General features: G+C 33.4%; 5 protein-coding genes across 8 annotated transcripts; 3 read left to right on the top strand and 2 right to left on the bottom strand.

The window, feature by feature from the left end:
• Window positions 1-3,204: 3,204 nt before the first annotated feature.
• On the top strand, window positions 3,205-10,439 carry LOC103874399 (phospholipase D alpha 3). Of its 3 annotated transcripts, none has more exons than XM_009152817.3 (5): window positions 4,548-4,601; window positions 4,728-4,834; window positions 7,509-8,727; window positions 9,019-9,726; window positions 9,860-10,439. In XM_009152817.3, the coding sequence occupies exons 2-5, from the start codon at window positions 4,739-4,741 to the stop codon at window positions 10,303-10,305; spliced, it is 2,469 nt and encodes an 822-aa protein (XP_009151065.1). In that variant the 5' UTR covers window positions 4,548-4,601; window positions 4,728-4,738; the 3' UTR covers window positions 10,306-10,439. The 3 variants fall into 3 exon arrangements, with proteins under 3 accessions (XP_009151064.1, XP_009151065.1, XP_009151066.1); XM_009152818.2 differs by having other exon boundaries at window positions 4,553-4,601; window positions 4,721-4,834; XM_009152816.3 differs by having other exon boundaries at window positions 3,205-4,834.
• An 876-nt stretch (window positions 10,440-11,315) lies between these two features.
• On the top strand, window positions 11,316-13,660 carry LOC103874397. Of its 2 annotated transcripts, none has more exons than XM_009152814.3 (6): window positions 11,316-11,529; window positions 11,622-11,744; window positions 12,066-12,319; window positions 12,505-12,592; window positions 13,268-13,334; window positions 13,423-13,660. In XM_009152814.3, exons 2-6 carry the CDS (start codon window positions 11,689-11,691, stop codon window positions 13,474-13,476), a joined length of 519 nt encoding a protein of 172 aa, XP_009151062.1. In that variant the 5' UTR covers window positions 11,316-11,529; window positions 11,622-11,688; the 3' UTR covers window positions 13,477-13,660. The 2 variants fall into 2 exon arrangements, with proteins under 2 accessions (XP_009151062.1, XP_009151063.1); XM_009152815.3 differs by having other exon boundaries at window positions 11,317-11,529; window positions 11,619-11,744.
• Window positions 13,661-15,280: 1,620 nt separating this feature from the next.
• Window positions 15,281-18,064, top strand: LOC103874395 (EIN3-binding F-box protein 2). Its single transcript, XM_009152811.3, has 2 exons — window positions 15,281-15,556; window positions 15,703-18,064. The coding sequence occupies exons 1-2, from the start codon at window positions 15,532-15,534 to the stop codon at window positions 17,544-17,546; spliced, it is 1,869 nt and encodes a 622-aa protein (XP_009151059.2). The 5' UTR covers window positions 15,281-15,531; the 3' UTR covers window positions 17,547-18,064.
• Window positions 17,838-19,740, bottom strand: LOC103874396. Its single transcript, XM_009152812.3, has 5 exons — window positions 19,039-19,740; window positions 18,854-18,953; window positions 18,669-18,768; window positions 18,480-18,556; window positions 17,838-18,371 (listed from the first exon to the last, which is right to left on the bottom strand). The coding sequence occupies exons 1-5, from the start codon at window positions 19,127-19,129 to the stop codon at window positions 18,116-18,118; spliced, it is 624 nt and encodes a 207-aa protein (XP_009151060.1). The 5' UTR covers window positions 19,130-19,740; the 3' UTR covers window positions 17,838-18,115.
• Window positions 19,741-19,998: 258 nt separating this feature from the next.
• Window positions 19,999-22,199, bottom strand: LOC103874394 (glycosyltransferase BC10). Its single transcript, XM_009152810.3, has one exon. The coding sequence runs from the start codon at window positions 21,161-21,163 to the stop codon at window positions 20,087-20,089; it is 1,077 nt and encodes a 358-aa protein (XP_009151058.1). The 5' UTR covers window positions 21,164-22,199; the 3' UTR covers window positions 19,999-20,086.
• Window positions 22,200-25,062: the final 2,863 nt, after the last annotated feature.

Genomic DNA, 25,062 nt, shown 5'->3' with positions numbered 1-25,062 from the left:
ATTTACTATCAGAACCATTTTAATTTCTTCATTTTTACCACATCGTTTGGATGTTAGCACTAATATGCATAATTGTGGATCAGATTGGTTTACTTCTATATTGACAGGGAAGATATTCAAGATGATAAGAAAAACGAGGAAGCTTTAATTCAAAAAGTAAAAAACGAGAATTTTTTTTCCGTTTAGCTCTAGTAGCGAATTGACGAAGAAAGTTAAATTCTATTTGAGCTTATAGTAAATAGGGAGATTTAGTGGATTATTCACACATGAGCCTCAAATTGAAGACTTACACTTTGAGTGACAATTGAAGCTCAAGACACACAATTGTGTTTAATATTGGACGAAAATACCCTTCTCCATCTCACACAATGTTCAGCTCATTACAGAGAAGTCAGAGTCCTGAAGATATACTGATATATAGTGACACTCCATGTTCTCTCTTCTAGACCTCCACCTACTTCACTTTCGGTCCACACGTTTGCTCAATTTTTAAGTGTTAAATATATTATTATCCTATTATAATATTTTAAAAATATAATTTTAAAATATTTTAATAGATAGAATAACAGTATAATCTAGGATTGACAAAAGAGATTACCACCGATTGCAAGATTTAAACATCTCTGAAATTTACAATTTATTTTAAATTTAATATTATTGTTAAATTAATTGTTAGTGGTTAACTTTTTTTCTGGAAACTCACTTATGAAATGTGTTAATTAAATATGAAAATAATAACGGCACATAAACATTTACTGACAGAAGTCAGAGTCCTGAAGATATACTGACATATATAGTAACTTCATGTTCCCTCTTCTAGACCTCCACCTATTTCACTTCCGGTCAACACATTTGCTCAAATTTTAAGTGCTAAATATATTATTATCCTATTATAATATTTTAAAAATATAATTTAAAAATATTTTAATAGATAAAATAACAGTACAATTTATTGGTTGATAGGATTGACAAAAGAGATTACAACGGATTGCAAGATCTCAACATCTCTGAAATTTACAATTCATTTTAATTTTAATATTATTGTAAAATTAATTGTTGGTGATTAACTTATTTTCTAGAAACTCACTTATGAAATGTGTTAATTAAATATGAAAATAATAACGACACATAAACATTTACCAAAACAATAAATTTATTCAGGTTAAATGTACACATAATCATATAAGGGTAATATATAACGAAAAATATGTTAGTAAATAAAAATAATAGCTATAGATGAAGTTAACTGCATTTGAATACACATTCATAATTATTTAATTTTATAACATGCTAACTTAATGTTTTCATCAAATAATTAAGGTATGTGTAGATTGTTAAAATAATAAATAATATACATAATTATAAATGTTTATTCTTTGGTGTAAAACCATATAACAGCAAACAAATCATGTATTCGGTAATAACTAAAGTATCAACTAACAAACCATATATCCAAAACAATGTATCATCTAACAACTAATGTATCAAAACCATGTAACATCAACATGTTTTGTTAACAAGTTATAACTATTTGTGTAATGTTAAAAAAATCAATAACATATACATACTAGTGAATACTCATTCTTTAGTCCTAAGTCGTCTATTAACTAACAAAATATGTATCAATAATAACTAACATATCAACTAATAAATCATGTCTACATTAATGTATCAACTAACAAATTATGTATATAATCATTTCACAACTTATTAGCTGTTACAATTTGTGGTACATGTTTGTAACATCTAACAAAATACGTATCTTCTCTAATAAAATAATACTAAATTTTTTAAAAAATTTAAATAATATCAGATAATCGATATAATGACGACAAACATAGAAGTTATCCACATAAGAAAAGAGCTTCAAAAACACTTCATGAACTAACTTAAAAAGTTTCACTTTTTATGAGCTTACAAATATTGGAAATGACCTTCTTCAGTTAGTCCAACTTTAAATCCAATACAACTTTCGCCTGCGCTGTAAACAACATATCTTCGCCGATTTGCAGACACATATCTAAAAAAACAAAACCAAGAAGATATATCATCAAAGATCAAATCTTTACAGAAAAAAATAAACCCAGAAAATAAATTCAAAGGAAACAAGAAAACCTATTTTGAATTCTTTGTTAAAAATCATTTTACATAATCAGATCAAAAATATAATAAGATAAAAATGGTACAAGAAATATTTCAAACGTGCCTGAGATGGGGTTTCCACCCATTTTTTTTAATAAAAAAGATTTTCATATTCGAAAATCAAATTATAAACAAAAGAATACAAGCAGAAAAAAGAGATGGGAAGAGGAGATGAATAAATAGAAAGATTGGAGAAAATAGGAGAGAAGAGAAGATAAGGATAAGATATATGTTAATTAATTGAAAAGGTTTGTTCTAACACTTTGTTTTATTGATAATTTGCAATTCATTACATCATAAAAAAAAGAATACGACAAAACAAAGTGAAAAACTAATGGCATTTTCGCATCGGAACCTAGGAAGGATAAACATTAATGATGACACATTAGCAATACCAAACTAGTCTTATTTCAAAATATAATAATTGTTTTTGATAATCTTGGTGTGATCCAAAAGGCTTTCTAGGTCCAATGACTAATCACTAAGAAGCCCATTGAAATCCGAGTTTTTTTGCCACTTAAGACGTCTATGAGTGGCCAAAGAGAATCGAACCCATGACGGAAGCTCCAGCTGAAATAAAATAACTTAGGTGTTTCCGTTCCATCAGTAGCAGATGGACTTCTAATATCTTTAACGAAAAAAGACAAAAATTCTCATAGTGTAGATAAGTCTTCTGCTTTAATTGCATTTATCAAAAAAGGTTATTGTTAGGCAAAATGTTAGACAAATGGTTATTATTAATTGAAAATGTTATTATTAGACAAATGTTAGACAAAAAAAAATTAGACAGAGGTTGAAGATATATGTTCTGAAATGAAGCCTTACACTTGCAGGAGATGTAAGAGTAGAGACAAAAATGGAATGAAATTAGTTTTAGAAAGTATCGAATTTTCCTAATTGCGAGAACGCGTGGATGCATACACGCAAATAATCTCTAGTAAATAAAGTCGAATAATGCTCCTTATGTGTGTGTGTGTGTGTGTGTTTTTTTTACAGTGACAAAAAAGTAAAACCTCTTCTTTTTTTTGTCAACGAATAACTTCTTGTCTAATGGTCTCTTTCCGTAAACCAAAATTTAGAATGACAGAACTTAGGTTTACCCCCTAGGGTGAACCTTTAAATTCACCCCACCCTTTAAAACCAATCAAATTTCTACGTAGATTATTAATTAAAAAATATTAAATTAAACAATAAATAGTTATAAAAAATAAAAATGCTAATTTTAACGACGCTAACGCTTCCAGCGAAATCCTAAACCCTAAATTTTAAATTCTAAACCCTATACCCTAAATTCGAAACCCAAATCCAAACCCCTAAACCCAAACCCTATACCCTAAACCCTAATCCTAGACCCTAAACCCAAACCTTATACCCTAAACCCTAATCCTAGACCCTAAACCCAAACCCTATACCCTAAACTCTAATCCTAGACCCTAAACCCAAATTATATACCTTAAACCCAAAAAATAGACTATAAACCTAAACCCTATACCCTAAACCCAAGTCTTAGACCCTAAACCGTAAACCTTAACCCAAACCCTATAGCATCTAAGTTTGGGGTTTGGGTTTAGGGTTTACCTCTTGGGTTTTAGGTCTAGGATTTGGATTTAGGGTATAGGTTTTGGGTTTATGATTTACGGTTTGGGTTTAGGATTTACCGTTTGGACTTATGGTTAAAGTTTTGGGTTTAGAGTATATAATTTGGGTTTAGGGTCTAGAACTTGGGTTTAGGGTCTAGAACTTGGGTTTAGGGTATAGAGTTTAGGTTTATCGTCTAGTTTTTGGGTTTAGGGTATATAATTTGGGTTTAGGGTCTATGATTAGGGTTTAGGGTATAAGGTTTGGGTTTAGGGTTTAGATTTGGGTTTAGAATCTAGGATATAGGGTTTAGAATTTAAGATTTAGGGTTTAGGGTTTAGGTGGAAGCGTTAGCGTCGTTAAAATTCGCGTTTTTATTTTTTGTAGCTATTTTTTGTTTAATTTAATATTTTTTAATTAATAATCTATGTGGAAATTTGATTGGTTTGAAAGGATGGGGTGAATTTAAAGGTTCACCCTAGAGGGTGAACCTAAGTTCTGTCCAATTTAGAATAATAATGGAATCATTTGTATACATAATACATCAAGAAACTGTAGACACGAGGCGTCAGATTAATTGTCCAAAAGAAGAATATTCGGTTCTGGACTTCTCTTGTGGTCGGTTTGGCCTACTAGAAAAGGTTTACCTTAAGAAGACATTGTCTCAAACCCATTAAAAGACTTCAACTCTTTCTTCTACTAATCAGTAATCCTATACAGTTTCCTTAAGTAAACCACAATCCTAATCCAAAGGTTTCATTTTAAAATTCGATTTATTCTCCTTATATATTATGTTTCTAACTTTATGTTTACATAATTGCTAAGCGGTTTGGAGCATTTCAAAAAGATCATCAAAAGGGAGATTATTTTGGTTCCTTGTGGTTTGTTTATTATTGTATATTATAGTAAATTTAGAGTATATATACTCATCCACACAAAAAGCTACTTTCCACGAAATTGATTCAGACCTATATTTAAAAGAGAGCTGAAAGTAGAATAGTTTGTAGGTGAAAAGAATATGGCGGAACAGTTGTTGCTTCATGGAACTCTTGAAGTAAAGATATACAGGATCGATAAGTTGCATCAACGTGCAAGATTCAATTTACGTGGCAAGGTACGTAATCCAAATATATAATCAATATAGTCCCAATTTATATATGATTAAAATTATAGCGTTAGTTGAAACTTTACAAATTAATTTTCATTGTGTATTGTTTTATTTTAGTGGATTGTGTATTTTGTTATTGTTTAGTACCTAAATATATAATCAATATGCTAATATATATATATATATATATATATTAAAAAAAAAATCAACATCTTTTGTTACTAATAGAGTATGCATCCCTTATATATTAATTGAGGAACATTTGAAAAGATGTAACCTCAATTTTGTATTAATTAAAACAGGCCCCAATGCATAGGTGGCACTCAATTAGATAGTCAATTACATTCAATTGAAAAATAAGTAGGTCCACATTCGATTTTTATATGTTGTTAGATACATAAGTTGGTCAAACTATATGATATAATGATATGATATTTTCTTTCCTTAAATAAAACCTACGGAATTACCATAAATGACTAATATATATATGACAATTAATGAGTTTAATAATAAAGATTTGATAACAATGTATATCTCCTCCATCATTTTTTGTTTAATTTTATATTATTAAAATAAATTAAACAATCAAATTAGCTATAAAATAAAATTTAGATTTTTTCGTATATGTTATATTTTGAATTTTTAAAAACGACAATAAATGACTAAAACTATTAAAATTATTATGTTAAAAATTAATGATCAATGGTTTAACATTTTTATTATAAGAAGATACACATGATTTTAAAACCATATGAGTAAAAAATATCATTTAATAATAAAATAAATAAATATATATATATATATATATTAAACACTATATACCATAAGATTACATAAATATTTTAATATTAAAACTTTCAATGAATTTTCAAGAACATTTATAAATTATAAACTTATTAAAGATTTCAGATTGAAAATTTTGTTATCGATGATTTAAATATTTGTTATAAAACAATATGAACGATCATAGAACCGTATGATTATAAATTTTATTTAATAAATAACTATACAAAATATACTATTCCTAGAAAAATAGGTTGGTCCATCTTAACTTATATTACACTTTTTATTAAACTAACTATCGAATTGATAAATAACGTACCAAAAAATGTTTTGCACTTTCCTTAAATAAAAGCTACGAAATTACCTAATATGATTAACGTATATGTGAAATTTAATTATAATGAATAATAAATATTTGATAACAATTTTTGTATCTTAGTTCTTTTTTTAATTTTATATTATTAAAATATATTTAAAAATCACATTAAATATATAATAAAAACATTTATAATTTTTCTTATATGTTATATTTTGAATTTTTCAAAACGTCTATAAATTATTAGAAATTTGAAGATCTCCACTCTGAAAATTTTGTGATCAATAGATTATTTTTTTTGTCATAATAAGTTACAAATGATCATAAAATTGTATTAATATGAACTTTTATTTAATATTATAAGAAGATACACATTATTTTAAAACCATATGAGTAAAAAATATCATTTAATAATAAAACATATATATTTATATATATATATAGATTATACTATATACCATAAGATTACATACATATTTTAATATTAAAACTTTCAATGAATTTTCAAAAACATTTATAAATTATAAACTTATTAAAGATTTCACATTGAAAATTTTGTTATCGATGATTTAAATATTCAGTTATAAAATGATATGAATGATCATAGAACTGTATGATTATAAATTCTCATTTAATAAATGACTATATAAAATATACTATTCTTAGAAAAATAGGTTGGTCCATCTTGACTTACATTATATTTTTTATTAAACTAACTATCGAATTGATAAATAATCTACCAAAATTTTTTTGCACTTTCCTTAATTAGAAGCTACGAAATTACCTAATATGATTAACGTATATATGAAATTAATTATTATGAATAATAAATATTTGATAACAATTTTGGTATCTTAGTTCTTTTTTTTAATTTTATATTATTGAAAGATATTAAAAATCACATTAAATATATAATAAAAACATTTATATTTTTTCTTATATGTTATATTTGAATTTGTCAAAACGTCTATATATTATTAGAAATTTGAATATTCCCACTCTGAAAATTTTGTGATCAATAGATTATTTTTTTGTTATAATAAGTTACAAATGATCATAAAATATAACGCATATGGATTTTTATTTAATAAATATTCAAACTAAATAATATATATATATATATATATATATATATATATATATAACACTAATGATTTAAAGCAACAAAATTGGCTGATCAATTTAGTCGTCCAGTTGAAATCTTTCAAAAATATGTGAAAGACTAAAGTCAAAGTAAATATGGATTTAGAATAGTAGTTATATTTTACTAACCAAATACCGAAAAAAACCGAACCGAACCGAAACCAACCCGATATCCGGATTGAACACCCGTAATCCAAATGAAGCCAAACTATTGTTTCATTCTCCAAAATATAATAAAAATAATAATTTAATCCCGTGCAAGGCGCGGATCTTATCCTAGTGTTATATATTTTAAAAAATCAACATCTTCTGTTACTAGAGTATGCATGTTATATATTAGTAATGTCTTAGATATTACAAATGCGACCAAGATATAATTTAACGAATATGACAGAGGTTATTTTAACTTGTTAAATAAAAACTCACAATGATTATTAGGGTGACAAGGAACCTACGACGGGGAAGAAGATTCAAACCCAAATCAAGAGACTAGCGGCCTCATGCACAGATCTACTAGGAGGACATCTCTACGCAACCATTGACCTAGACAGATCAAGGGTGGCTCGTACCATGATGAGACGTCATACTAAATGGTTCCAATCATTCCATATCTACGCCGCACATTCAATCTCCAAAATCATATTCACAATCAAAGAGGACGAACCCATCGGTGCAAATTTGATCGGCCGAGCTTATTTACCTGCCACTGAAGTCATCTCCGGACAGCCTGTAGACCGATGGCTCGATGTTTTGGACCAGAACAAGAGACCGATCCAAGGAGGTTCGAAAATCCATGTACGCGTGAAGTTCACTAGCGTAACACAGGACGTAGATTGGAACAAAGGAATAATATCATCACCGCCCTTTAAAGGAGTTCCTAACGCGTTTTTCAACCAAAGAGAAGGTTGCAAGGTTACGCTTTACCAAGACGCTCATGTTCTTGGTGAGTACCCGGACATTACTGTTGCGGGGGGACAAGCGATTTACATACATCATCGGTGTTGGGAAGATATTTTCGATGCGATATGGGACGCAAAACATTTGATATATATTACTGGCTGGTCCGTCTATCCAGACATAACATTGATAAGGGATCCTAAACGGCCGAGACCAGGAGGGAACCTAAAGCTAGGGGAGTTGCTGAAGAAGAAAGCGGAAGAAAACGTGACCGTTCTGATGCTTGTGTGGGACGATAGAACGTCTAACGAAGCGTTTAAGAGAGACGGTTTGATGATGACACATGATCAAGAAACTTACGATTACTTCAAGAACACGAAAGTGCGTTGCGTTCTCTGTCCGCGTAACCCTGATAACGGTGAGAGCATTGTTCAAGGGTTTGGTGTGGCTGCGATGTTTACTCACCATCAGAAAACCATTGTGGTGGACGCTGAGGTGGATGGTTTGAAAACGAAGAGAAGGATAGTAAGTTTTCTTGGAGGTATTGATCTTTGTGATGGGAGGTATGATACTGAAGAGCATCCTTTGTTTGGTACTTTGAACAATGTTCATTCTAATGACTTTCACCAGCCGAACTTTGATGGCGCATCGATTAAAAAAGGCGGTCCACGTGAGCCTTGGCACGATATTCACTGTAGGCTGGATGGTCCTGCGGCGTGGGATGTTTTGTACAATTTTGAACAGAGATGGATGAAACAAGGTATTGAAACAAATAAAACTAGATTTCAACGTTTTTTTTAAATTACATTTTATCACGACTTTACCCAAACAAACATTATAATAACGTTTAAACTTTATTTTTCTATGAGAAAGCTTTGTCTGAATTTGGCGTTTGCAAATACTTTTTCAGAATATATATCTTATCAAAAAAGTTTAAAGAATATCTTATCAATTTTTTTGTTAATGTGAAAAAGAATTGCATGTAAATTAAAACAACATATGTGTTTTAAACAAAGATCATTCATTATAAACTAATTTTGTGTGCTTACAGGTAATGGTAGAAGGTACCTAGTATCGATGGAACGGTTCTCAGAGATCACAGTTCCGCCACTACCAATAGTACAACCAGACGACGTCGAAGGTTGGACGGTTCAAGTTTTCCGGTCTATAGATAACGGTGCAGTTGAAGGGTTCCCAGAGGATCCACGTGAAGCTTCGAGCGTAGGACTTGTTACCGGAAAAAACAACGTCATCGAAAGAAGCATACAAGACGCTTACATTAACGCCATAAGGAGAGCCAAACACTTTATCTACATTGAGAGCCAATACTTCCTAGGAAGCTCCTTTGGATGGAACTCAAGAGACATTAACTTAAACGAGATCAACGCGTTACACCTCATTCCCAAGGAGATATCTCTCAAAATCGTGAGCAAGATCGAGGCAGGTGAGAGGTTTTCAGTGTATATAGTGATTCCTTTATGGCCTGAAGGTAAACCGGGGTCTGCCTCGGTTCAAGCAATACTAGACTGGCAAAGGAGAACGATGGAGATGATGTATACAGATATTATCATTGCTCTTCGGAAGAAAGGCTTAGATGCAAATCCTAGAGATTACTTAACATTCTTCTGCCTCGGGAACCGGGAAGTTAATAAGGCCGGTGAGTATTCGCCTCCAGAAAAACCAGACGCTAATTCTGATTATGCAAGAGCTCAAGAATCTCGTCGGTTCATGATCTATGTCCACTCTAAAATGATGATTGGTACGTCAAAACCTAATTTGCATGATAAGAAAAAATAGAATAAACCTTAGGTTTTGTGGCGGGCCAAAAACCCATGGATCCATTTAGAATAATCATTAAGTTCTCTCTTAACATTAGTTTCATTACTATGCAGTTGATGACGAGTACGTAATAATAGGATCAGCAAATATCAACCAAAGGTCTATGGATGGAGGTAGAGACTCAGAGATCGCAATGGGAGCATACCAGCCTAACCATCTGCTAGCTACCAATCAATTGAGGCCGAGGGGCCAAGTTTTCAGCTTTAGGATATCACTATGGCTTGAACATCTACGGATTGTAACCAATACGTTCCAGTTTCCCGAAAGCGAAGAATGTATAAGAATGGTTAATGCAAAGGCAGACGAGCTATGGGGACTATACTCAGCACAAGTGTACCCTCGGGATCACGATCTACCGGGCCATTTGCTTAGTTATCCGATTAGCATTGGTAGCAACGGGGAAGTAACAAGTCTTGCGGGCGCTGAGTTCTTTCCTGATACTAACGCAAAGGTTTTAGGCGAAAAAACTAATTTTCTCCCTCCAATCCTAACTACTTAGATGCTGTAACACTTGTGTCGCATATTAACAGAATGTGAAATTTCGGTTTACAGTTAGTAAATATTGATTAATCAAGCAATCTTGTGCATTCTATTATGTTGTGTCCCAAATATATGAATTTCTATTAAACCATACATGCATGCCTATATTAATATAGATGTCACAACATCAAGATTAGTTAAATACTTAGCAGAAGAAACTCAATTTAGCAGTAACACTAAAACAACTACGATTGGAGATGTATACATGCTTTATGTTAATATTGGCAACTCTTGAGAACTCATAAAATAGAGGAAAATTTGAAGCTAGTAGACTAGTAGTGCTACACATCTAGAGTCTAGACCCTTCATTAGGCTTTTTAATCAAACGTATGGATGAAACCTAATGAAAACTCTTCTTTCACATTATTAATAATTGAGATGGCGACATAAATCAACTTATCCATTCACACTGCCGACACAATACATTCATATACCATGTTCACTCATTAATACTTTTTCTTCTTTTTTTATTTTGTTTATAAATGTCTATTCATAACATTGTTATGCTATTACATCCACAAATCAACCAAAAAGGAACTAAACAACGTCATCTCTTTATACTGCAGAGGATTACTTAGCTTGGAATTTGTCGAATTAATAATGAAATCGTGACAATAACAAAAGGAAATAAAATGTGCGTTGACGGAAAAAGTATGCCTCATCAGTAAACATAGTGGCTGGCTGTCACATGCACGAATATCTTTCTTTTCTATACTCAATAAATCAAAAAAAAAAAAGGAAAAGCTTTTGGAAATTATTGCTTTCTAATATTTTCAACAAACAAAATTTTATAATTAAAGAAAAAATAATTTTAATAGAATTATGTAAAGGAAAAAGTTCTGATTAAAAATCATATTTAAGGAGCTGGTTGATTTATTTAAACGGTAGGTAGAAAAAAAAAGTATTTTCTACACATTAAAAATGATTTATTTATAATAGAAGTACAGTTGTAAAGAATAACTGATAAATCTATTTGTGAAAAAAAAAACAGAATTTTTCTATTCTTGCAGAACCACACCACACACACACGCAGAACACGAGTTAGGAGAAGAAAAAAAGTGGAATAAAGGACGAAGAAGAAAAAGAAGAAGAAGACACTTCTGTTGTGTAATCAATCAAGCTGCTGGGGAGGTGGCTGAACAAAACCCTAATCTCAATTTCCCCCGAATATGCCATTTCTGAGGTTATTTTTCCATATTTCTTTTCAATTGAGTGATTGATTGATTTTGGCCAAATATGGAAAAATTGGATTTGTTTTTTTTTTTGAAATAGCAGGATTGTGAGACTTCTGCTGCCTGGGATCAGGATCTTGATTAGAAGGTCGCTACTTTGGTTGCTGTAGATGCATATCCGTGAATATATTCCTTCTTGGATCTTCCAGTTATTTGGTTGCATGGGGTGAGTCTGGATCTTTAGTTTTCTTCTAATGGAGTAAAGTTGAAAACTTTATTGTTTCTGAATCTGACCCATCATCTTTTTACATCTTGTAATTGTTTCATTATATCTGTAGGTTAGCTTAGCTTAGCTTATACCTACTGCTATCTATCTCTCTGTATGGAAACTATGCATATGTAGTATATATGGTTGTTGCTTGCATTTTAAGCAAAAGAATATTGATTCAAAGCATCTCTCAAGTTTTCAGTTTTTGCTATCTTTTGTTTTAAGTCTTTTCTCACTGGCGTTTTTTTTTTGTTTATGTGGGGTTTTGCAACAGTACAGAGGTTGTTTTGGGAGCTGTAATAAACCACCACCGCTTATAGTTGCAGTGGATGAGCCTTCTAAAGGGTTAAGGATTCAAGGTCGTTTAGTCAAGAAGCCGAGCGTATCAGACGATTTCTGGAGCACGAGCACCTGCGATATGGATAACAACAGCACGATGCAGTCACAGAGAAGCGTGTCTTCTATTAGCTTCACTAACAACACTGCTACTTCTGCAAGTAGTAGTAGCAACCCCAATGAATTTGTAAACACCGGTGAGTTGATTTTCTTTCCACTTACACTATCTGTGAACTATCTCCTCCACTTATCTAGTGTATTGGTATGTTTTGGCCTGTTCGATTTTCAGATTGTTTTTTATTTTATTTACATCTTGGTTCTCTGCTATGTCTATTCTTATTCTTGTTCTTTGTTGTGTCTGTTCTTTTTTTATCCTGGCTAGGATTGAACCTCTGGAACCAAACTAGACAACAATGGCTTGCAAGTGGATCTTCTCGAACAAAGGCCAAAGTTCGAGAACCTACAATAAGGTTGGTGAAAGCTAGCTTTCTTTTTCTCTTTATGAGTGTAGTTGTTCTTCACAGAATTTTATTAGGAACAAGAATCAAATATTGAAAAAAAAAATTGATTTTGATATTTACTAATGTGCATTCACAGATAAAACAAAATTGTTAGTTTGCGGTAGTGTAGATGGTCATTCATCTTCTCAAAATAATTTGATATATACACAAATTTCTCTGTTAAAAATGCAATTATATTATATACATTTTCTTGCTTAAGAAAGATGGCTAAATAGGATTCCAGTTATTTCATGAATTTAGTTGTTAGCTCTATCATTCAGTGCTTTCATCAATAGTTACGTTCTCATCCACTGAACATTGTATTTGAACTTCTTAACTGGATCTATACATAATATAAAAGGGCAGGGATCAATGAGTAAAAGAAAATCAATTGAGTGACACCATTCATGTATCATTCTTTCTTAAAAATGTAAATAAATATGCATCAGCAAGCCATCCTAAGAGTGGGAAGAGCTTAGCCTTACAAGAATGGGTGTCTTGTGGTTACTTATTCTCTTTAGTCCTCAAGGCGTTTCTTAGGTTATAGAAGATGAGGGTCTTTCCAGAAAATAGTTTATGGAGAAGATTCAAAGTTCTTTTGTGTATAACTTACTGAGTAAATGTGATTATTTCGTTTTTGTGCAGCTGGAATGCAACATATGAGAGCCTGTTGGGTGTGAACAAGCGGTTCTCACGTCCAATACCTCTTCCTGTAAGCATTTTTTTTTTCTTATTACAGATTTATTTACATGTGAGTTTCATTGTTTGTTGATCTGTAATGATTATTTGATTATTGGCAGGAAATGGTGGATTTTCTGGTGGATGTGTGGGAGCAAGAGGGCTTGTATGATTGATTTTGTAACTCTTTCAAACTTACTTTCCTCTTTTTCTTTTTCTTATGTGTGTGTAATATCTGAATTGTGGCATCTTTAGTCTTATTGTGTACGTATAAATGATTAAGGGTGTGAACTGATTTTGAAGAAAATCCTACCAAAATCAAATTATTGCCGAGAAAGTAAATTTATCTTTCAAGTTGTATATGTCTGACCATTGTCAAAATGACTTTCTTCATTGTCTTCTACGTCACTCTCAGCATCATCCATTGGTAATTTACTAATTTTTCAAAAGGAATATAATGACTTGTCTTGGTTGCTATTGTGACTAAATAGTTTTGTGTGTGTTTTAAGTTACTACTAAGGTTGATTCGTCTTACTATCCAAGAAGGTTGCATATACAGACAGGCATACACCCTTGTGTTTTAGAACGATACTTCTTATTTTTTTCAGAGATTTATTAAATAAACAATGTAACGACGTACTCAACAGTTGGACTGATTCTTTAGAACAAGCAATAATTCATGTCGTCACAATTATGTGTGTGTTTTATTTATTTCCTTCAAGGTGAAAATCTATAAAAGTTCAAAGAACCCAACCTTCCAATGCTTTGTCAACAATTTTCATCCTACCAAGAAAAAAAAGGCTTTGTTTACAATGCATGTACTTGAACAATGTCCTCTCCTTCAATGTATTCGATCTTTTTGGTTTGTCAGCCTTAACCATCACTTTCGTTGCCTTTTAAAACAAATAATATTCTTTGCTTTTCTTCTTTTTAAAACCTCACCAACATTTTTATTTTGTTTTCATAACTTGTTAATTAATGATGCTGCAACTAGTGAAACTATACACATCTAAATACATGAACAGCATATGACAGACAGCTCAACTGGCTAATTGTTTAACTGTGACCAAATTGTAACAAGTAGACATGATGGATGTTTATTGAGGTTTTCTATATTACTGAATAAACCGGTTCAGTTTGGTTAAGAGAACTATAATATAGGTTTTGTATATACCAAATAGGCAAAAAGTAGTACCAAAGACAGTCTATCATCATTTCACTCAGAAATAGTAGTCATTATGAGCTATAACGAATACTTTCTGTCGGGTTTTATATAATTAATCGCATAATTAATTCCCTGATTGCACACATTAATGTCATATCTAATACTCTAACACACCAAGTCTTAATGCAAAATTTGTAGTCATTATTGAATAAGAATGAATTATGTTGTCTGAAATTATTTTCTAATTCTACGATTAAATAATCCCCTCGAATATACAAATATGTTTTTAAGAAACATCATATTCCACATATTCATATGATTTCACAAATCGAAGTCAAGAGGAGCTTTTCAAATTGGACTTCTCAAATACAAGATCTGCATGGATTTGGATTATGATATCCTCACATATCTTTCTTGAACAAAGGCTTATGTTATCTCCATATATAACATCATTAAGAAAACACGTTAGGAGATATCCAAGATTTGATATTATTTTTTCAAATAAACAATGACTAGCATTGTAACAGTCATGTTTTTCTACAACTAAACAATATAATATTAAAAAAACCATCAGCCAAGTCGACCTTCTCAATGTTATTACTTCGTCAACAATGCATGTACTCAACATTTCCTTGCCATTCCCCTTCAATGTATTCAGCCTTTTCTGTCAACCTTTAGCTCTCAAAACTTTATAATTTATATTTTCTCCTTATAATAATGTTTATGTCGTGCGAAAATTAAAATAATAACAATTGGGGGTTCGATGGGTTCAAGGAACAAAGAAGGAAGAGAAGGAATCCGACTTTCTCGCGTGTATACATTGAACCTAAGAGTTTTTATCCCCTACATTAACCCCCACCGTAAGCTCCCCAACATCTTCTCCTTCCTCTTAAAAGACAGTTTCACAATTTTTCCTCCATTCTCAAATCTCTCAAAGTTTTAATCTTTCTTCTTCCTCTCTGTAAATCTCCGTCACCCTTTTTGCCCTAATCTTCTAGGGTTCTTCTCGTTTTATGTATCTCTGTCTCTTTATCATCTTCGAGTTTCTTCAAACGTTGATCGAATCATGTCTGGGATCTTCAGAGTTAGTGGTATGCTCTTCGATTTTTACTTTCTATTTATAGATTTGCTGATAAGGAACCTTCTGGTTAGATTCTAGGGTTTTGGGATTAGAGAAAGGATGGATCTTTACTTTCTATTTATAGATTAGAGAAATGATGGATCTTTATTCGTATAGGTGATGATGAGTTTTTCACTGGAGGAGGAGGATCATCCATGCATCTATCGCCAGGGAGCTGTCCCGGCGTATACCTCCCAGCACGCAAGAGACTACGCGTTACCGCTGCTGCGACGTCGTTTTACAGTTCCTTCGAGGAGAAGCAAGCTTCGATCCAAGTGTTGCCTGACGAGTGTTTGTTTGAGATTCTCAGGCGCTTGCCTTCTTCAGGGCGAGAGAGGAGCGCGTGCGCTTGCGTCTCCAAGCATTGGCTTAGCGTGTTGAGCAGCATCACTAGGGACGAGTCTGTGGAGGAGGTGGAGAGTGAAGGGTTCTTGTCGAGGAGCTTGGAAGGGAACAAGGCGACGGATCTGAGGCTGGCTGCTATCTCTGTCGGGACATCTGCTTGCGGCGGGTTGGGGAAGCTTCAGATCCGTGGGAGTGGGTTTGAGAGTAAGGTTACAGACGCTGGACTTGGAGCTGTTGCAAGAGGTTGTGCCTCTCTTAAGGTTCTGTCTCTTTGGAATCTGCCTGCTGTTAGTGATGTTGGTGTCTCTGAGATCGCAAGGTCGTGTCCTATGATCGAAAAGCTTGACCTTTCGCGGTGTCCTGGGATAACTGATAAGGGTTTGGTTGCGATCGCTGAGAATTGTAAGAATCTAAGTGATCTCACGATTGATTCGTGCTCTGGCGTCGGCAACGAGGGGTTGAGGGCGGTTGCGAGAGGGTGTGGTAACCTGAGATCTATCTCTATCAAGAGCTGTCCACGTATTGGTGATCAAGGAGTTTCTTTCCTCTTGGCTCAAGCTGGTTCTTACTTGACTAAGGTGAAGCTTCAGATGGTGAACGTGAGCGGTCTCTCTCTTGCAGTTCTTGGACACTACGGAGCGGCGGTTACTGATCTTGTGCTTCATGGTCTTCAAGGGGTGAATGAGAAAGGGTTTTGGGTTATGGGAAACGCGAAAGGGATGAAGAAACTGAAGTCTCTCTCGGTGACGGCGTGCAGAGGGATGACTGATGTTGGGCTTGAAGCTGTTGGAAACGGTTGCACTGATCTGAAGCATGTTTCTCTGAACAAATGCTTGCTTGTTTCCGGGAAAGGACTCGTCGCTTTGGCTAAATCTGCTTCCTCGTTGGAAAGTTTGAAACTTGAGGAATGCCATAGGATCAACCAGTTCGGTTTCTTGGGGTTTCTCATGAACTGTGGCGTAAAGTTGAAGTCTTTCTCTTTGACAAACTGTTTAGGAATCTCAGAAGCTCCTCTGCCATCATCATCAACCAGCTGCAGCTCCTTGCGTTCGCTGTCTATTCGTCACTGCCCTGGCTTTGGAGACGCAAGCCTCTCCTTCTTAGGAAAGCTCTGTCACCAGCTTCAAGATATCGAACTCTGTGGATTGAACGGAGTGACGGATGCAGGTGTCTTCGAGTTGGTTCAGAGCAACAGCGTCGGTCTAGTGAAGGTGAATCTGAGCGGATGCATCAATGTCTCAGACAACACAGTCTCTGCAGTATCCGTATGCCACGGACGCACGTTGGAGTCTCTTAACGTTGACGGCTGCAAGAACATCACCGATGCAAGCCTTGTGGCGGTGGCCAAGAACTGCTACTCAGTCAATGACCTAGACGTTTCAAACACTTTGGTCTCGGATCAGGGGGTCAAGGCTTTGGCGTCTTCTCCCAACCACCTGAATCTTCAGGTTCTTTCTATTGGTGGCTGCTCAGGGGTGACAGATAAAAGCAAGGCGTGTATACAGAAACTCGGCCGCACGCTTTTGGGGTTGAACATCCAAAGATGCGGTAGAATCAGCAGCAGCACTGTGGATAACCTTCTGGAACATCTATGGAGGTGCGATATACTTTATTAAGTAAGTAGTAGTCAAAGTCGTCTTCTTCTAGCTTTTGGTCGCTAAACCCCATAGATCTCACTTAGGACTCAGTTTCTTTCCTAGGAAGCAGCAGCTGTTTTTTTTCAAATTTTTAGCAGGTTCGAGCCTGTTTCTACAGCTGTTGTTGTTCTTAAGAACATGTCACTGAGTTCTGGTGATCTAGTTAGGGTTTGGTCTTGGCCTTTTTTGGAGTTGTTGTCTCTTTATGTTTAGTGTTCTTGTGGGGAGTTCTTGTTATCTGGTTTTAGGTATGTGGTAGTGCCTTTCATCTTTCCTCGTGTAGAGCTTTTGGCAATGGCGGTGTAACTTCTTAGTCGCCATTTACAACTCTTTGGAGTTGTTTTTTATGTGTTGTCTTCTGCCAAAAGCTCTGTTTTTCCACTTTTTTTTTTTGTTTTAAGGCACTATCTGTACTGATTATCATTGTAATAAGCTTCCCTGAACATACTATCCTTTGTAATATAAACATGATCCTTGGATCATTTTGTTGTTGATTACAAAAATTAAATGTCTCCTGTGCGACCAAAAATCTTACAAATAGAAAACAATCAATCGTCTCTCCAAGTATCTCTTAAAGAGTAATAGCTTCTATCATTGCCAAACCCAAAAAGCTCCTTTAAACCAAAAGCAAAGCAGCAACCTCGGAGAGTGTTCATACAAGTCCTGTGTTCCCTTGGTGAAGTTTCTAAGCCATCGTCTTTGTACCTAACTAAGCTTCCTTTCTCGAGATCATCCCAAGAGCCTTGATCAATCTCCTCTATCCTATTAGCTTCCTCATCTTCATCCTTTGGCCCTACCCTCTCTCTGTAATTTGTAGCACAACAATTATTAATATGTGTATCAAAAACGAAATAGAATGTTTGTAACAAACATTGTACATCAAGACGTAATTTAGAAAAGACAAGGACTTACGAGTTCTTTTGTTTGGATTTTCTAGAGTATCCCTTGTTCAATACAGCATTGCCTGACACATGGTTCTTGAACCTTACCTGAAACATTTACGTAACAATAACGTCGAGTTATGCACCAACAACGTCTCTCCTGCCTAAACCTCTATCAATTATCATGAAAAATATTGAGATGGAAAGTTAGCTATAAAACCTCATCACCGTCCTTCATCCCATAACTTCCGATGCACTCCGTATCAGTGACCAGCTTCTGATCCCCAAAACACAAGCAGAAATGCCCCCACACGTGTGGCCTTCACCATTAAAATACATTCTTTTAAAAATTTGCATTTAGCCATAATGGGGTAGACAAAATTTAACCAATGTTAAAGCACGTACCATGAGATCTTGGAGGGGCCCTTCTTGGGAACGTGGCTAAAGGCAGTCTCTATGGCATTCTTAAGATCCTTAACGCTCGCCGAGCTCGTTACGTGAACATCTTCACGTGGTAAAATAAAATTATAATCGAAGCTAACCAAAACCAAAAATTAAAGATAATATGATGATGATGATGATGCATTTACCGAAGGAAGAGCCATCTAGTTTGAGAACGGAGAGCGTAATAGGTTCGGTAGGAAGCTTATCGTATGAAAAAGTCCGGCGATGAAAGCTCATATTCTATGAATAAAAGATCAATGAAAATCTAGAAACCCTAGGGAACACGATATTAGCATCCTCTTTGATGTATTAAGGTTTCAAGATTAGTTTAGGAAGGGGTTCAAATGCACCTTAGGGTTTCCTTTTTAACCGAGATTCGAATCAAAGGATGAAGTGTCTACAGATATTGTCTGATTCGTTTGGGTGCTCGAATCAGACGACGAGAATTGGTGGTGATGGGCGTTTTTGTTATTATTCCTTTGTTTTGTTGTTATTGCTGAAATTCCTTGTGGAATAAGTTAGGGCCGGCCGCGCTTCGTGTGATCTCTTCTCTCTTTCAATCATCCTTTTGCTAAATTTGGCATTTCCTTTTTCTAATTATATCGAATCTTGTAAATTTTTAGCCTCCACTCTCTATTAAAAAGGCAATGACGTATAGCAAAACCCTTTATTAATTAGAACCTTTTTAAACATAGAAATGTACAAGATCCATGCATACATGAGACTCGAGTCACTCAACTCATCTATACTATATATATCGAAAAAATATTCTAAGGAAACTCTTGCTTACCACCCATATTTAATTAACCAAGTTATCTAATTCTACCAGTTTCGTGATTATTTACAACTATAATAAAAACAATTTTCAAAGATGATATATCAAATTCATCAAATACAAAAGTTTAATACTGTAAAAGAATAAATTTATTATGTAAATATGTTAAATAGAAAAAAATACATGGATTCAGAAAGTGAGCTCTAGTAGAAACTTAAAAAAAAAAAAAATCTAAACTATTATAATAGAAATTATTTTGAATTTTGGACTTAAAAAGTTGTATTAATCGGGGACCTGAGGCAAATGCCTTTTCAGCATAGGCACAACTCTTAATTCTAACGTTAATATATGCAATGAAATGATCGTTTAAACGCTACAATATACTTCATTTGAGAGTGTTACAATATGATTCAAATAAATCAATTTAAGATGACGTCTCTTGCAATGTTCATGAGCTGACTGATCCCCGCCGGAGAGAACTTCCGTGCGAACAGAAATGAGTCCTTCCTCGTTCCACCACCGTCTCCATACCTAAGACGTGCACTTCTCAGCTTCTGTATAAGCTTAGCCCCAACCTCAGATGGTTTATACGTTCGGGGATGACCATGGTCGCTAACGCTCCAATCAACGTGCGTGAGCGTAGCGGAAACACACCCTTGTGGATCACGCATGTGGAGGAGCGTAGGGAAGTAATGCTCCTCGGGGTAACACGTGTCTTTCCTTACGCAAGGCTTGTTGAACTTGGACCATATCTCCACGTCACTCACAACCATCTTCGCATGGCTTCTTGTCAGCGTCCAGAACTGTGAGCCTATTCGGAACTCCTCAGGTGGAACCTCGGGAAGCATCGCGTAAGGGCCACGCGCCGCCCATCTGTCGTACCACCCTGGCTCGTTGTTGAGAATCTCGATGAAGCTCTTTGTGGAGGAGGCGAGTGTGTTGTATGTGAAGTTAAAGGAATGGAGTGGGATGCAAGAAGGGGAGAGGAGGATGAACATGTAGTTCGAAGGGTCGTCGAGAAGCGCGTGAGCGAGTAAACGACGCGCTGCGGAGATGAGTGTTGGGGTGTGACGGTAAGCCGGTTTTGAGGATGGTATGATCCGGTTATCGAAGAAACCCGGTTTGTGTTTTTGAGCCGGGTCAGCATGCACGTACACATTGTAGAGAGACTTGTGGTCAGAGGTTTGGTTGAAGAAAAGCTCCCAAAGTGGTGCTAATGGAAGAGACGTTGTTGTTAAGAACATGAAAGCTAGCTTCTTGGGAAGTTTAGGTGGCGGTTTTGGATTGGCTTTAGAAGCTTGACGAAGCAGCAACTCATCCTTATCTAGTTGCTGAGAAGTTATTGTTCGGTGAGGTGTAAGGCTCTTATTGGAGTTTTGTATGACTAAGTAGGCCGGTTGATTAACGGCGACAGTGATGGCTAGTCGAGGAGCCGTGAAGGTCATGATGATAGCTAAGGGCACGCAAACAAGTAGAATGAAATACAAAGCCAACATTTTCTATGTTAAAATGGTTTCTTTTTACCATTCCACGATGATTGTAACAGTGGGTCGAAACCTTTCACTCATTTATAAACTTTTTTGACATTAGTATCGTTCTTTTCCTGTCATAAAAATAAACTGAAACGTAGATGGTATGGCCTTCACATTGTTTGTAATGTGAGAAGCTTTATTTGCGTTGTGCTCTTTTCATGGCCCATTTGCTTACCAAAACGTGATCCTTGGCCTTTGTCACATACTCTTTCTTTTACGATGCTTTACTCACATTTTATTTTCTTATAATTTTTCCTGAATTTAAATCTTTGGCTTCAAACAGCAATCCTTTAAAACTGTGTTACAACGTGTTTAAATTAAAACAAAAATCCAATATTATAAATTGTTAAAGAGAGCATCTAAGGTTGGATAAAAAAAGCTTGCTGTGTTCTTCAAATTCAAGTTTGTCTGATTTAAAGATGGTCTGAATGGAATTAAGTACGAATATAGCTCGTCATCTGTTACGTGTATCATTTTGTTCACAGATACGTAAATTTACTGTAATAATTTTGTCTTGCTGGTATTGTGATGACTGCAAAGAAAAACCCAAGATATTAATCACACACGCGTGGTTGAATGGTACAGCCGGCTTAGAGAGACGATAAGCATTCCGGTTGAAACCTATCATATTACCGGCTTGATTAGTCAGGCAACATGAATATCTAATTTTCATTGCGAGTAACCGAATTGTCTAACGCTGATGGACATGCTCCCAAAAAAATTAATCGGTTGGACTTCGGCTCGTTAGATATTTTCAAGTTATCATTTATCAAGAAAAAACCCCGAAATATTTCTATATCTTAAAATAGTATTATAGAAGAAAGCTTATCATGTTATCATCTATGTTACATGGAAACGGAAGCGGGTACGTGGAAGCGGAAGCAAGATTTTTTTAAATATTAAGAAGCGGGTACGTGTTGGAAGCGTATATCCATATATAAATAAATATATATATATATATATATATATGTGTAATTTTTTAAAAAAAATTAGGACTAAAAGTTATATGATTTAAATTTGAAATAAAACATTTATTCATTTATAATAATTTTGAAATGATTTTATATTAAAACTGTAAAAATACACATAAATTATGTTTACAAATAATATTATATTAATTATTTTTAATACTTCATAAATAATTGACACAATATGTTTCAATATGTGATATATCTTTAATAAAAAATCTCAATGCATAAAGATAATTTATAGTATTATTTTTGATATTTGTATATTTATAACTCAATATTCATTACTATTAATTTTTTTTATATAGATTAAAACTATGGTTTTATATTTTATTGATATACATTGTATTTTTTTTTTAAACGGAAGCGTGATTCCAAAACGGAATCATAAGCTTCCAACAAGTTTTTAAAGAGAATATTTTAGAAACGTTTTGGAAGCGAGATTCCGTAAGCTTCCACAAGGTTCCGATTCCGATTCCGGTTCCGAAGCGGGAAGCGTACGTCCGATGAAGCTTCCGTGCAACGTAGGTTATCATGCATCCTTTTTATATATATGGAATCCACCGTTACAAGACTTGCACATCGCCAAACTCAAATAATATTATCCAAAAGAACAAACCAGTAAAAAGTACAATAGATCAGAGGAAGAATAAACTCACAAAGAAATTATGCAAGTCCATGAAAAGTATAACAACCTAAAGATTGATCCAGTTTACAGTATATAAAAAGTTATGAACCATTTTAAGTATTTTCATATTTTTAACAAAAAAAAAATTGAACTAATTTCTCTCTAAACCTCCTTTACACGTTATTATTAGTTTAATCCTAATATATAAAAGCTACTAATTTTGAAGCTTCTTAGGAGTGCCACATAGGACAAAATATTTCCCACCAATCAAATTGTCATGTCATCGCAAATGTTTAGATGATGGGTCTCGAACTATCCAAATCCATCAAAATAGTGAGTCCATTGTATAACTTATAGCTTCCTTTTCTTTAGCCTACTCGCCTCAGACGTCTCCAGCGACTCCAAATCTGTTCGTCTACCCAATTTCACCGGTGTAACTCCTACGACTACAACAATGGCACTTCAATGCTCCATTATAACTCATCAAGTGAAGACTCTTTGTACCTCTCCACATCCCTCCTCTCAATCTCTTGCCCAGTTCCTTAAATTTGATTTGTCACAAAAGTCAGTGCATCAGATAGTTTTTGAAATTCAAGTAATACTAGGTGTTTTCCTGTACCATGTGAAATGATAATTTTTTTAAAGTTAAATTATATTTAAAATGAAATTTATTAATATTATATATTTTATTATTTTTGACTAATATTTAATATAAAGTTGATTATTTTTGAGACTATAATGTTTGCTATTGTGATCAACACATTTTTACAGTACTCTGTTTGTATTTTTTTTATTAGTCATTTTCATGTTCTTTTTTTCTTTTTGGTAAAATGATTAAAAAAAAGAATGTAGCTAAAATTAATCTTTCTGTTCTTGATCATTCACGTTATCTTCAAAGTTAATAACATGGCCAACGTAAATGATCGACGTTGAGATTTCAACTTTTTCTGATTTTTACTATTCTAATGTTTCAATATAATTTGAATATTCTATTTGTTTTATAATATAATGGTTTAAAAGTATTTTTTGTTTCACTATATAAATTGTTTTTATATTTCAATGCAACTTTATATTTATTGGATATTGTGTGACCAATTAAATTATGTAGATTACTGTGTAATTGATTAAATTTATATATTAAATAACAGTTTTCTAAAGTAATAGCTTTTAAATATTACATATTTTAATTAAAATTGATTACATTTTGAAACAGGTAGAGTAATCTATAAACTAACTCTATATAGATATGATGACAAAATTGTAAAGTGGTCTCATCTTGAATTTCTCTCATTCTGTGCATTCCTAATTGGGAGAAGATAATCAACATCTAATTTTATGTTACTCTCAGTATATTAGAAATAGTCGAACCGTAAACCAATTAAGAATGATGTAAGGAAGGCATAAAGATGTATTTCCAGTTATCACAAATATAGAATCAATTGACAACAACTTAATTATGTCCAGCGTAGGACAACATAGAAGAGTTTTTATACCTTCTAATATTATAATATCTCACTATATTATTGGTTAAATCAGTTTTCTCTAGCACAAATACTCACTCTATTTTTAGAGTTTAAGCTTTTCTATCTGATGATATTAGTAGTTTGATCCAAAAAAAAAAGAAACGATTGAACTGTACATTATAATTGGAGAAAGAAAACAAACAAAAATCAACCGAAGACTTTTAAGGTATATGAAACAAAAATTGAAAATATCAATTCTCTGCAATTAAATAGTAATGCAATAAAATTGTAAAAATACAAAATAAAGCAAAAAAATACACAGAAAGAAAGATTTAGTAAAATAAAATCATTATATAATTTCCATAATTGATAGTGCTCAGCTACACTAAACTGTCTAAATTTACAACATACACAGTTTTATTTACATCTTGAAACCTATTATCTAATTAAAATGATTCTAAAAAAAGTGACAGCACGAAGAGTTAAAAAATATACTATAAAATATAATACATAACGTTAAAAATATATTACCACTAATCACTAAGAAATCATGTTAGTAGTAACAAAAATGAAATGACAACACATTTATTAAAACCATAGAACGACACGCAATAAGGTGTTATTAAATATACAAATTACAAATTAAATATGCTCAACGCAAACTAACACAAAAATGAGACATCATATTTGAATATATTTAAATAAATAATTTTAAATATATTATATTCTGCATAATTTTAAAATTACTTAAAAATAAACTAAATTATTAAAAAAAAAAAATCAAATAAAACTAAAGCAATATTT

The sequence above is a fragment of the Brassica rapa genome, chromosome A06 (assembly GCF_000309985.2).
Source record: "Brassica rapa cultivar Chiifu-401-42 chromosome A06, CAAS_Brap_v3.01, whole genome shotgun sequence".
In the NCBI taxonomy this organism is placed as follows: Eukaryota; Viridiplantae; Streptophyta; class Magnoliopsida; order Brassicales; family Brassicaceae; genus Brassica; species Brassica rapa.
The sequence above is the reverse complement of the archived record's forward strand: the minus strand, read 5'-3'. Positions and strand labels throughout refer to the sequence as shown.